Source organism: Cannabis sativa, chromosome 9 (assembly GCF_029168945.1).
Source record: "Cannabis sativa cultivar Pink pepper isolate KNU-18-1 chromosome 9, ASM2916894v1, whole genome shotgun sequence".
Taxonomy (NCBI): domain Eukaryota; kingdom Viridiplantae; phylum Streptophyta; class Magnoliopsida; order Rosales; family Cannabaceae; genus Cannabis; species Cannabis sativa.
The window spans coordinates 5,234,545-5,248,233 of NC_083609.1; the positions used below are offsets into that span (position 1 = coordinate 5,234,545).

The following is a 13,689-nucleotide window of genomic DNA, read 5'->3' on the forward strand; positions in this document are numbered from 1 at the left end:
TTACGGGTGTTTAATGTATATATATAAATATTTAGGGAAATTTGAAATTATATGCATATTAGGGACTAAAATTAGTATCTTAATCTAAAACTATACATAATTTGTAAAATGGGATAACTTTTACTTAAACCCAATTTTACCCCCCTCATTTCTAAACTCTCTCTCTCTCTCTAGCATTTGAAATCGCACCACCCACGAATCCCCACTAGAACGAAGAATCCACCGAACCCACCACCCCACGCAGGGAACCCATCCACTGAGCACGCGACGAGCCTTTCCCATTTCAATTTTTTAATTTTTTTTCTTATTGATTATGGTGAAAATGTTGTTAGTTGATAGATTTAGGTTGGATATGTGCATTCTTGATTAGATCTAGGGTTAGATGGAGTAGATCTAGGGTCTGTGATCTTTCTGGGCAAGAAAATCCGATTTTCTGGTTTGATATGAGCTTGAAGATGAAGGCCCGATGCATGGCCCGATGGTCTGATGCATGGCCCGATGCATGGCCCGATGTAGGCCCAATGTAGGGCCCGATGGTCTGATGCCCATTTTGGATTTTCTTAAAAAAAATTCTATTTATAGGACTGGCCCGATGGGCCCGATGTAGGGCCCGATGGTCAGATGCCCACTTTATTTTTTAATTTTTTTTTTCATTTTATAGGATTGGCCCGATGGGCCCGATGTAGGGCCCAATGTAGGGCCCGATGGTCAGATGATTGGCCCGATGGGCTCGATGTAGGGCCCGATGTAGGGCCCGATGCCCACTTTAATTTTTTTTTTTAATTTTTTTTTTTGTTTATAACAAAGAGAGAAGAAGAGAGAGGGGAGGCAGTAATGTAAATGGGGGTATTTTAGGAATATTTTAAAATGTGTCATATCCCACAAATATTAAATGTTATGTGTTTAGAGAAAAAATATTAAGTATATGTAAGTATAGAAAATCAAATTTCCCAATATTTATATGCATGCAAATCATCATCAGTTCATCATAACTTCCCCTTCAAATATAACACACACACTACAACATTTTAACTCAATAGCGGCGGGGACATTAGCGGCGGACCCCCTCCGCCGCTATTAACATAGGTATTAGCGGCGGAGAGGGGGGTCCGCCGCTATTGTTGGCCGTGGAAATTTTTTTTTTTGAAATCATATTAGCGGCGGGCAGTCCGCCGCAACTGCTCCGCCGCTAATACTAATAGCGGCGGACCCGCCGCTATTGCTCCGCCGCTACTAGTATTAGCGGCGGAGCCCGCCGCTAATAGTCCGCCGCTAATGAGTGGGCGGGAAAATTCCCGCCCGTTACATTTGAAAGTATTAGCGGCGGACCCCGCCGCTAATAATAATCAGTTTTTTAAAAAAAAAAAAAATATATATTAATTATTATTAGCGGCGGGGTCCGCCGCTAATACCCCGCCGCTAAAATGCCTATATAAACCCCATCAGACCCATTTTTACCATTTTCCGTTTTTCTTCAAAAAAATACCAAACCCTAAATTTTTTCCCCTCCGCCTCCCCCAACCGCATCAGCCCACTCCGAAGCCTTCGCCTGCCCAAACCGCCTCCGGCCGACCACCCTTGCTCCGCCACTGCCGCTTCCGAAGCTTCTGGTTCAAGGTATTTATATTATGTATATATATATTTTTGATTTGTATAATTTAATTTTTTGTTTTATGTTTGAAATGTTAAGAATTGTAATGTATAATGTATATATTGTTTTTAATATTTCGTATTATGTGTATATATAAAAATTTGTGTAATTTTTAGGTTATGTAAATTGCAATATATTAGGTGTTTTAATTTTTAGTATATATTGGGTTATGTAAATCTGTGTATATATATTAGGTGTTTTAATTTTTAGGTTGTGTATATATATAGATTTGTGTAGTTTTTTGTATATATAATTTGTAATATTATTAATGTATACACTGTGGATATATAATGGGAAAAATATAAATATATATAAGTTTAATACTATTTATATTTATATAAATATATTGAAATTATATATAATTCGGTGCACGTATAATTCTTTTTTAAAAACTGCATTGATTTGAAAAGGTCACCTAAATTAAACTAAATTTGACTCTGTTCTAAATTAACAGAGGTTAAAAAAATGAGGACCAGAAAAATGAATTAAGAACTTGAAGGAAAGTTTAATTAACTGAGTGAAAACATGTAATTTCTCTAAGTTTATTTAGCATAATGTATATATCTATTTATTTAGCATAATGTTCTAGTATACAACAAAGTTATTAATGATAATTAATTAATATATTTATATACACTGTGGATATATATATATAATTTTTGGTTATATTTTTGAAATATAATGTATTATTTGTATATTATATATATCATAATGTTATTTTTGTTTATATAAATATATATTATATATATTATTTTGTATAGTTATATAAATATTTTATTGGTGTATTTTTTTATTTACATTTTTTAATTATTTTGTGGAATTGAAATTATTTATTAATGTTTATTTGTTGTTGTTATATTATAATTTGTATTTAATGTAATTAATTTTGTTTAGTATATTAAATATGAATTATCATGATAATATAGTGAGAATAGTGAAAAAGTTATCAAATATAATTTTAGGATGTAAGTTTTGTAATTTCACATATTTTAAATAAAGAAAAATAAAAACAATGAAAAAAATAAAAAAGTATAATAAAAATGAATTTTCTTATTTTAATATAAATTGTAATTAAACTAATAAACTTTTATGTTTGGTATAATAAATTGTAAGTTTTGTAATTTCACATATATGTTTGTGATAATTTTATTATTTTAAAAAATTAATATTAATAATGGAATTAAAAAAATTATAATTTAATATAAATTTATTTTATAAAAATAAAGTTTTAATTTTATAAATTAAATATTTCTCAAAAAAAAATTTAAAAATTCAATTAAAAATTGAACTTTTAATTTTATAAATTAAATAAAAAAATTAGTTTAAATTATAATATATTATATAAATTTGTAAATAATATATTTTTTTAAAATAAATAATTCTTAAAAAAGAGATTAATTTTTTTTTAAATAAATTAGTTTAAACTATAATAAGTTATTACTTTTTTTTTATATAAATTAATAAATAACATAAAAATTAAAATATTTTTAAAGAGTAATTTGTACATTTTTTTAATTTAAGTTGTAAATATTAATGAATAAATTTTTTATTTAAATGTGTAATTCATAAAATATGTAAATCATAAAATATTCATAAAATTATATTAATGTGTAATTCCTAAAATATGTAAATCATAAAATATTCATAAAATTTTATTAATGTGTAATTCATAAAATATGTAAATCATAAAATATTCATAAAATTTTTATTTAAATGTATAATTCATAAAATATTCCTAAAATTTTTATTTAAATGTGTAATTCATAAAATATTTCATAACACTTTACAAATTATTCAAATTTGTAACACTTTATTTGTCGCCTAAATTGTAGATGGCGACAATTGATAAGTCTTGGACCAAAATCAGAAATCGTGGTTGCCATGAATTTTGGAATGGTTTACAAGCCTTTTTAGCAATGGCATCAGAACATAAGGATTGTGATGGAAGAATTCGATGTCCTTGTGTGAGATGTATAAATAGTAGGTTTGAAAAAATAGATAGGGTTAGAGCACACGTGTTTGATCGAGGTTTCATGCAAGGATATGATACGTGGATTTATCACGGCGAGCCTGAGGATGTTGTCGATGATGTAGCAGTTGCAGATATTGAATCAGAGGATGAAATGATACCTATTCTAGAAGACTTCTTTCCCCCAACAACAGAGGATGTACAAGGAGAAGATGAACAACCAACCACAAACCCTCAGTTTGATGACTTATTTGAGGAAATTGAAGCTGAGTTGTATCCCGGTTGTGATTGGATTTCGTCTCTAAACTTTTTAGCAAAGCTATTGCATTTAAAAGTTAGGGGAAAAATTCCTAATAACATCTTTGAAGAATTATTGAAGCTTTTAAAGTTTGCGTTTCCGAAGGAAAATAATATTCCATCAACTTACTACGAGGCAAAAAAGAGATTGAAGAAATTAGGCTTGGGTTATGATAATATCGATGTCTGTTTGTATAATTGTTGCTTATTTTATAAGGAGAATGCATCCAAGGAGGCTTGTCCAGTTTGCGGAACTAGTCGTTGGGTTACTTCCGAGAACGGGAAAGGAAAAAAAGTTCCTTGCAAAGTCATGCGATACTTTCCGTTGACACCTCGACTTAAAAGATTATATAGTTCGAGGATTACAGCGAAAAGCATGATATGGCATCATACTGGAAAATCAAAAGATGATGGGGTGTTGCGACACCCGGTCGATGGTTTAGCTTGGAAAGACTTTGATGCAAAACATCCCGAGTTTGCAAGGGACCCAAGAAATGTTCGACTTGGGTTAGCTGCTGATGGATTTAATCCATTTGGCAACATGAGTCTTGCATACAGCATGTGGCCAGTGGTGGTAGCTAACTATAATCTACCACCTTGGTTATGTATGAAAGATAATTATTTTTTGCTATCTACCTTAATTCCTGGTGCAAAATCTCCAGGTAAAGACATGGATATATTTTTAAGACCTTTGGTGGATGAATTAAAGGAGTTGTGGAATAATGGGGTAGCAACGAGAGATAGTTCGACCAACTCGATGTTCACAATGCGTGCTGCGCTTTTGTGGACAGTGAATGATTTTCCTGCTCGTAGTAGTTTGTCTGGGTGGAGTGGTCAAGGTTATAAAGCTTGCCCTACTTGTAATGAAGACACGACGTCCATTCGAGTGATCGGGAAGACATCATATGTTGGGCATCGAAGGTTCTTGCCAAGTAACCATGCAATGAGAAGGGATACTCGATTTGATGGTAAAGCTGAAAGAAGACCTCCTCCACGACGATTTACTTGTGAAGAAATATTATCACAAGTTAATGCTCTCGAACCCCAAATTCCCGGACATCATGAAAATTTTGGGGGCGTGAAACGTAGAAGAGTTGCAGAAAATTATAATTGGAGGAAAAAAAAGTATTTTCTACGAGTTGGAGTATTGGAGCACGAATATTTTAAAACACAACATTGATGTCATGCATGTTGAGAAGAATGTGTGTGATAGTCTCCTAGGAACCATCTTGGATAATGATAAATCAAAGGACACAACCAATGCGCGCCATGATTTAAAGAAGATGGGTATTAGGCAATCGTTGTGGATTTATGAAGATGCGAATGGGAGGCTAATGAAACCGCATGCTCCTTATGTTTTGACTCGTGATAAAAGACAACTTTTTTGTCAGTTTGTTAAAGGAATAAAGTTTCCCGATGGCTTCTGTTCAAATTTAAAGAGTAAAGTTTCTCCAGATGAGTCTAACATTATTGGGTTAAAATCCCACGATTGTCATGTCATTATGCAGCGAGTACTAGCGGTTGGTGTCCGTAAATTTCTACCTCGTGACAACTGTGCAACAACTATTACTCAGTTGTGTAATTTTTTTCGACAGTTATGCTCTAGAACTCTAAATGTAAAAGATATGGAGGATGCTCAAAATAATTTAATTCTGTTATTGTGCAAGATGGAATTGATTTTTCCTCCAGCTTTTTGACATAATGATACACTTGGTATTGCATTTGCACGAAGAAGCGATATTGGGGGGGCCGGTCTTTATGAGATGGATGTATCCTTTTGAAAGGTACATGAAAAAATTGAAGAATTATGTGGGAAATAAGGCACGTCCTGAAGGGTCAATTGCAGAAGGTTATGTTGCTGATGAGGCAGTAACCTTTTGTTCAATGTACTTTAAAGGGTGTGAAACAAGATTTAATCGGCTTGATCGAAATGAAGATGCGCCTTCTGTTTGTCGCTATCTCTCAGTTTTTAATTCTCAATCTCGTCCTTTAACTAGCGGACTTATCAAGCCTCTTGATCATACCAGTCGTGAAAAAGCTGAGTGGTACATTCTTCAAAATTCTCCTGAAATCCAAGCTTACTTAGAGTAAGTTTGTTACATTTTTATAAATTATTTTATTAAATTTTTAGTTTTTATTTTCTATCTCTTTCTATCGTATCTTGACATTATCATACTTCACAGTGAACATTTGGACAAGATCAGGCATGAAAATCCTAATGGTAATCACGATGCCTTGCATAGGCAAACTTTCCGTCCGTGGTTTCACAAGAAGGTATAACGACAAAATTGTTAATGATAAATCAATCATTTATATTCCTCTCATATTAATACATTTTATGTATTTAGATATATAAAGCCTTGCACAAGCTTGGAACTTTACAAAATGGTGATGAGTTACTCGCTCTCGCTTCCGGGTCTGATTACTTAGCAACATTTTACGAAGGTTGTGTAGTGAATGGTGTTCGGTTTATTGCATCAAAGCGAGACCAAAAGCGGAAGACACAAAATAGTGGTGTTAACGTATTCTTTGGAACAGAAGGGTTTAATTATTACGGCACACTTGAAGATGTAATCACTATATCTTATACTGGTGCATTTACAGTGTCATTGTTTGAATGTAAATGGTATAACACTAATCCATTAAGAAAGAAGACAATCACTGAAAATAATATAACTAGTATAAATACTCGTGGACATTGGTATCAAGATGAACCGTACATCCTTGCCAACCAGGCAAAGCAAGTTTTCTATCTTGAAGATCCACTCAGAGGTCGCGATTGGAAGGTTGTTGAAGATATTAGCCATCGACAAATTTGGGACATTACTGACAACGAAGATGAGACTGATGTAGATGTTGTTAGTGATTCTAACTCTGCCAATTTTGTGTTGACAGTTGATCTTGGAGAGTTGATTATGCAATCGAATGAACCTCCAGTAATTGTTGAATCGTCCGATCAGTTAGTGGATTCTGAGATAGAGAATAATGAACTGGATGAGAATTATGTTGCTGAAGAAGTAGATGATTTACTAGTTGAACATGTAGAGGATGAAAATGTAAACTTAGTGAATGATGGAAATGATAGTGATTCTTCTGTGTAACTTTTATTTTGTAAACATTTGCTACTAAATTTTTTTACAATTAAAGGAATATTTAATTTCTTTCGTATTAACATTTTAAATACTTATATTTCAATTATGTGTTTCACATTTTGTGAATTCTTACATTTTTTTCCGTCTTCAAAGTAAAATAAAATGTCTGCTACGTTAGCGACACACCATGGTGGGGATGGTGATGGCAGGGATCCCCCTGATCCTTCTAGGGTACCGTCGTCCTGCGAATCAGGTTTTCATATTTTCTCAAATCTAACATTGTTCTGAATATAAATAGTGAATGTATGATTTACTAATAATATTATTTTTCCCTCGAATATATATAGTTCCACCTCCGGTCAGAAAGGGTCGTGGGGTTGCCGCAAACGCTAACCTCGAAAAAAAAAGGAGAGAAGCTGGTAAGCCCTTACCGGTGGAGGTAGATCTTGAAACCGGCAAAGTAGTTGGCACTGAAGCCAGCAATTATGTTCGATTTCTTGGCCAACAAGTGAGCATGTTGTGCCCGGGTGGTCATCTAAATTTTTCCGATGTACCCCAACAATACAAGGATCAAGTGCTCAATCGAATCAGAGTGAGTAATTTTTAATTATTAAAGGTTGTAATAATTTTATGTCCTCATTTACAAATTAACATAATTTTAAATTATTTTATTACATAGTACTACTTTGATATCGATGGGAATCCCCACCGAGACCTACTTATGGGGACTTTATATTCGGTGATGGCGGAGCGGTATAGTGAGCGAAAGACGCTCAGACACAAGCATTTCAAACAACATTACAAAAAACCAGAAGATTGGGACACAGTTCTCAAATTCCCCCCTGACTACTTGAATACCGAGACTTGGAAACCGGTTTGCGAATTGTTCGTTAGCGAGGCATTTTTGAATCGTTCAACTAAAAATAAATCGAATCGGCAACTAATGAAATATCCAACAACGCAAGGCACAAAATCGTTGGCGTCCATACGCCACGGAATGGTATGTATTAATTTTTTAATTGTTAAATGTTTCATAAAAAAAAATTCTTTAATAGTTAATAATATTTTTTTCTTATAATAAACTAATTTAATTGTTTATATTTGTATAGGGGGGTACTCCTGGAGAGCATGTAGTTGACGCATGGAAGGAGATCCATGTGAAAAAACCGTCTGGAACTTTCGTGAATGAATTAGCTGCAAAAGATTATGTAAGTGATTAAAATGATTTATTATTAAAATTTATATTTTATATTAATTACATAGTCTAACAATTTTGATTTAAATAGGAGGAACTGATCAAGGAGCTTGATAGGAAGCGACTGGAACGACAATCCCAGAGCGATACTGGAACTGAATCTGAATCTGATACTGGTTATCAGTTTGACGTTATGGAAACAGTTCTAGGCCAAAGATCTGACTATCAAAGAGGCGTGGGTAAAAGGCTCAAGGGCAAAGGAAAGAAACCAATCCCCCAAACTCAATCAACGGTGCCTCCCCAACCGACTACTGAAATGATGAGCACCATGGCAGATATATTCTCAGCTATGCGTGCCACTTGGGGGGGTAATTTGACGCCTGAACAACGTGCCCTAATATTTAACCCACGCTTTGACAATTTCGTTCAAACGTATAGTCAATCGCAGTCTCCTGGTGGTTCGTCTTCTCAGAGTCATGCCGCTCCTCCGGAACAGCAACAACAACCTCCTACGCAACCACAATTTCAGCCTTCCTCGCAACAACAATTTCAAAATTTGTCACAGCAGCAATTTGAAAATTTTTTGCAGCAGCAACCCCAATCTTTTCCTCAGCAGCAACAACCGTCTGCTCCGCCAATGGGAAATCAGTTCTTATACCGAACACCGTCAGAGTCTCCTCCGCTCGGCTCAAACTTTGCTGATTTTGGATTATTTGGGAGTTCATCACAGGAGAACCAATTTTTTTCAACTCCCATTTTCAACCAAGCTGAGCTCGGTAATTTGACGCTGGGTTTATCATCAGACCAAGCGTATGTGCCTTCTCCGCCACAGGCTTCGGGGACTCGTACCGAAAATAATCCAGATCAAGACTTCATAATTAGAGACTTCAATGAAGATGTTAATGAATAATTTATTTATGTTTTGTAATAATTTAGTTTAATTTTGAGACAATATTTTATTAAGATTAATATGTTAAAGTTAATTACTTTGTAGACAATTTTAAATTATTAATAATATTTAATTATTAATGAAGATTAATATTTAGTTTAATTATATTAATTAGATTTATTTATTAAATATTTAATTATTTATATATATAATATAAATAAATTTATATATAATATAAATAAATTTATATATAATATAAATAAATTTTTAAAAATAATTACTATTTTTTTTTATTCTGGTGTGCTGTAGCGGCGGAGCAATAGCGGCGGGACCCCGCCGCTATTACCCTGTGTCAGTCTCGAAACACGAAGTCTGACACAGGGCAATAGCGGCGGGGTCCCGCCGCTATTGCTCCGCCGCTATTAATAGTATTAGCGGCGGAACCAGTTTTTGGCCGCTAATACTATTAATAGCGGCCAAGCAATAGCGGCGGACCAATAGCGGCCGAGGTCCGCCGCTATTGCCCTTTAGCGGCCAAAAACTGGAGCAATAGCGGCCGAGGGGCCCGCCGCTATTGCTCCTGAATGTTGTAGTGACATTAAAATCGATCTCTTTTTACATTAAACAAATTAAGCTCCATTAATTATTCTTATATCCTCTCCTTTTTTCCCTTGGTTAATAGAAAAAAAAAAAACATACATACATCACTACTAATTAATACGGTGCATGCATGCATACATGCATATATAAGTACGTACATACGTAAAAGTAATAAGTATTTATATACGTATATATATATGTCTATACATTTATGAGGCCAGAAGTGTAGGGAACTCCAGTAGCCTTAATCCAAGCATCACCCCTTATAAACCTTGAAGCAGTATACTGAGTAGCTCTAGTGGTTGGAACATTCTTAATTCCTTTCCACTTGACCCGTCGAACCTTATTGGATCCGGGGCCCCGATTCGAAATCTCAGTATAGAAACAAGTATTAATAGCAAATGTTCCAGCCCAAGGCAACCAACCTTCGGGAGCTATAATATCATCAATTTGTGAATTCATAATAATGGTCCTCGAATACTCCTTCCACGGTCTTCCCAAATAAGCCTTGTTCTTGTTCTTGTTGGGTAGATAAAGCGGGTCGCCGGCAATGGTGCAGTTTTGGAGGACTAATCCGGTGGCCTCGCGCTTGTCGGTTCGGCCTTGGGCGGTGACGATACAGAACTGGTTTTCTAGAGGCTTTCGGACAACCATTTTGCAGTTTTGGAAGAGGGCGGCGGCGTCACCGAAGATGAAGTCGATTGTGCCGGAGATGGTGCAGTCTCTGTAGAATTGACGGTGGGCGTGAGTGTAGAGAGTGTCTTGATAACCGTCCATGTGGCAGTTGTAGAAGACTGACATGTCGGAGTTGGCTCGGAGGGCTACTGCTTGGTGCTTTGTTGGTCCTGCTGTGTTCTCAAATCCCATGTCTTTTGCTATGAAGTTGTTTCCAACAATGGCTGCATTATTCATCCAATTATTGTATACATTAATTAATTAATTAAATCTACAATAATAAACATTTACTATCAATTATCAATAGTTATTATTTTAATGTTGATTTTGTATATATAAAGTAAGATTCGTTTGGAATGCTGTATTAGGTCGTATTGTATTGTATTATATTGAATTGGATTATACATTCTATTTTTATATAATACTATGTCAAACTTTAAGTTATACTAAAATATTATATATTTAGGTGTCCATAAAAGTTAATACCACATATAATTTTACATAAAAATATTACATAAAATATAATTTAATATAATACAATACAATACGACTTAATACTGCATTTCAAACGAACCCTAAATGTATAATGTAATTAATAGCTTGGTGTATTTTAATGTTGGTTCACTAATAACTTACTACAACCCTATGGTATGAGTATTGTTATTCATATACGTTAAATGTTCAACAAATTAACACCACAAACAACAGCACTTAATAATGAATCAAAATATCCTGTTAAAAAGTTGTGTATCATTTAAATCAATTTATATATGTTTGACACATTAACTAATTTTTCATTTATTAAAAAATTAATTTTTTCCCTTAAAATGTTCAAATTAATTGATGTGTCACAATAAGATTAGTTTAATACACCTACCACACACAATCTTTCAATATTGATTCCTTTATAATTTATTAGGAGTTTTATATTGTGTATTATATGAACAATAACAAATATTAATTAAGAAAACTCTATAAATATGTCTAATTAAGATGAATTTAATCAAGAAATATTTGTGGTTATGTATATCTTTTGTAGCAAGTCTATAAATGTCTATCTAATTGGAAAAATTACTTCAGTTAATCTTAATATTGACCATATATATATAAATTAATTAATAACAAAAATAAATAATTCTTGATCATATAAAAGTCTAATTATCTAATATAGAATCTATATATATATCCTAATTATTAATTTTTTAATATCAATATATATAAGGTTATAATTAAATTATATCATTATATATATAGAAACTTACAGACGGTGGCGGTCTTGAAAGTTTGGGTTCCGTCAATGAAGTTATCCTTTCCGGTGATCCTAGTCTTAGTAGGGCCATCACCAATCATCATAACATGAGTCATATGCTTATCAACCATAACTTTCTCAGCATAAACTCCTTGCTTAATATAAATCACAAAAGTTTTATTATTCTTCTTAGGAACATCCTTCAAAGCCTCATTAATACTCTTGTACTTCCCACTCCCATCCTTAGCCACCACCACATCCGCCTTTATTTTCGGCCCTTTCGCCGCCAACAGCCTCCGTTGTCCCTCATTCACCCACCCAGGACCGCTCTCGAAGCCGCCGCCGCTCGACAAAAGGCGGCGGCTAATGTTCATTGGAATGTTGTAACTCGATAAGATTGTAGAGATCTCTGTCACCATAGCAAGACCATTGCTTGTAAGCTCTTGAGACGTCTTTAGAAGCGATTTCATTCGCTCCCCGGCCTCACCGGTCGTGTTTTCGAAACCATCTAGACATGTTTGCTCGTAGGTAACAGCAGCACTAAGCCATATCTTCAAATCATCCATGTATTCATCAAGTTTAGACATCTCAAAAGGTCCAATCCTGTGAAAAGAGTCTTGGAGGTCGTCGATCGCGTAGTTGAGAAGCTCGTCGCAATTAGCCAACGCTTGGTTTGTTCTTGAATCCTTTGCAAGCTCCTTTAATGTCGATGACTTCTTTATGGCTTCGCCAATGTAACTTACGGCTACGTCGAATGCAACCTTTACGAGCTCTTTCGGGTCGGTTGTGTTGCCGGCCGCCTTGCTTAATGTGCTCTCGCAAGTTTGTTTGTAATCGGTGGGTTGACAAATGGCCTGAACGGCCTTTGACGTGGTAGATACACTACCCGCAGGTGAAGGGCTGGCGGTAGCTTGGTAGTCGGTTTCACCGCGGTTGAAACCGACTGCTACCGCCACCACCATCGCCACCAAAATTAATGTAGATGTACCAATAATGGCAATCTTTTTCTTTCTATCATTCCCATTATGAGAAGAACCAAATGACATGTTGATGATGATGATATTCTTTGATTTTGTAATCTATGACTAATAACCAATATATATATAAATCCTTTTTTTTACTTTCCTTTTTTTTTTTTTTGTTGTGAAATAATAATTAGTGATTAGGGGGCTTTTCTACTCTTTGGCTAAAATGCCCATTTGGACTCTATGAATGAAAGATTTGATTTATAATCGCATGTTCCAAAAACAGAATGTGTTTTGGAAAAAAAAAAGAAAAAGGAAATATAAAAGAAACAGTTTGTTTTCTGTTAAGAAAATGTGGGGTTGTAGAGATTCACAGCACAAAAGGTTGTTAGACTTTTCCAAGTTTAAAAAGCTCTCAACTTTTAGTTTATGCTAACAAATAGGTCTCTCATAATTCTACACCATTGATCTCTAATTTATAATACACACCTTCATAACTATTTAATGTTTATATTTAGGATTACTTCCATAAACTTTTGGTGATTTCTTATTTTTCTTAAATGTACTGAGCAGTATTTGTTTATTGGTTTATAGATTAGGTATTTACTTAGAGGACATGATTTTTAGATTATAACTGTAACCTTTTATTTATTAATTTTACCAATATTACTGTTAATGTTATGTTATATTATGTATATATAGTTTTTCTTTTATCAGTCTTACCAAAGCTTTAATTTTATGCTTGTTAAAATATATAGGATTTTTGTTTTTTTGGTAGTAGCATGCACGTGATTTGGTCTTATTTCCCATTTTGTTAGTTGCTCTTTTTGGTTTTGTTATAATATAAAAGATTATATAATTTTTATATTGCAAGAATTAAAGTTAAAATCTTGATTTTAAATTTATTTGGTAAGTTTCTCAATTCGGCCTCATCGCGATTTTATCGTTGCAAATCATGATTTATTTTAAGAAAGTTATGTAAGTTTTAAAAAACTGATCTCTTCTAGTCATATAATTTTGTATTTTCATCTTTGTGAGAAGATAGTTTGTTTTTTGAAAACCTGTAGTATTCTACTAGGTTTTAGTCTTTATTCATTACTCTTACAT

General features: G+C 33.8%; 2 protein-coding genes across 2 annotated transcripts; one reads left to right on the forward strand and one right to left on the reverse strand.

The window, feature by feature from the left end:
- Nucleotides 1–3,483: 3,483 nt before the first annotated feature.
- On the forward strand, nt 3,484–5,097 carry LOC115723906 (uncharacterized). The gene has a single exon (XM_030653368.2). It carries the CDS (start codon nt 3,484–3,486, stop codon nt 5,095–5,097), a length of 1,614 nt encoding a protein of 537 aa, XP_030509228.2.
- Nucleotides 5,098–9,688: 4,591 nt separating this feature from the next.
- On the reverse strand, nt 9,689–13,379 carry LOC115723392 (probable pectinesterase/pectinesterase inhibitor 21). Its single transcript, XM_030652865.2, has 2 exons — nt 11,631–13,379; nt 9,689–10,592 (listed from the first exon to the last, which is right to left on the reverse strand). Exons 1-2 carry the CDS (start codon nt 12,661–12,663, stop codon nt 9,895–9,897), a joined length of 1,731 nt encoding a protein of 576 aa, XP_030508725.1. The 5' UTR covers nt 12,664–13,379; the 3' UTR covers nt 9,689–9,894.
- Nucleotides 13,380–13,689: the final 310 nt, after the last annotated feature.

Excerpts from the sequence above, each read along its gene's own strand:
- LOC115723392 (XM_030652865.2), bottom strand. The coding sequence starts at position 12,663 with ATGTCATTTGGTTCTTCTCATAATGGGAATGATAGAAAGAAAAAGATT. Across the intron at positions 10,593-11,630 it reads TTTCAAGACCGCCACCGTCT|CCATTGTTGGAAACAACTTC; the intron begins GTAAGTTTCTAT and ends TGAATAATGCAG.
- LOC115723906 (XM_030653368.2), top strand. The coding sequence starts at position 3,484 with ATGGCGACAATTGATAAGTCTTGGACCAAAATCAGAAATCGTGGTTGC.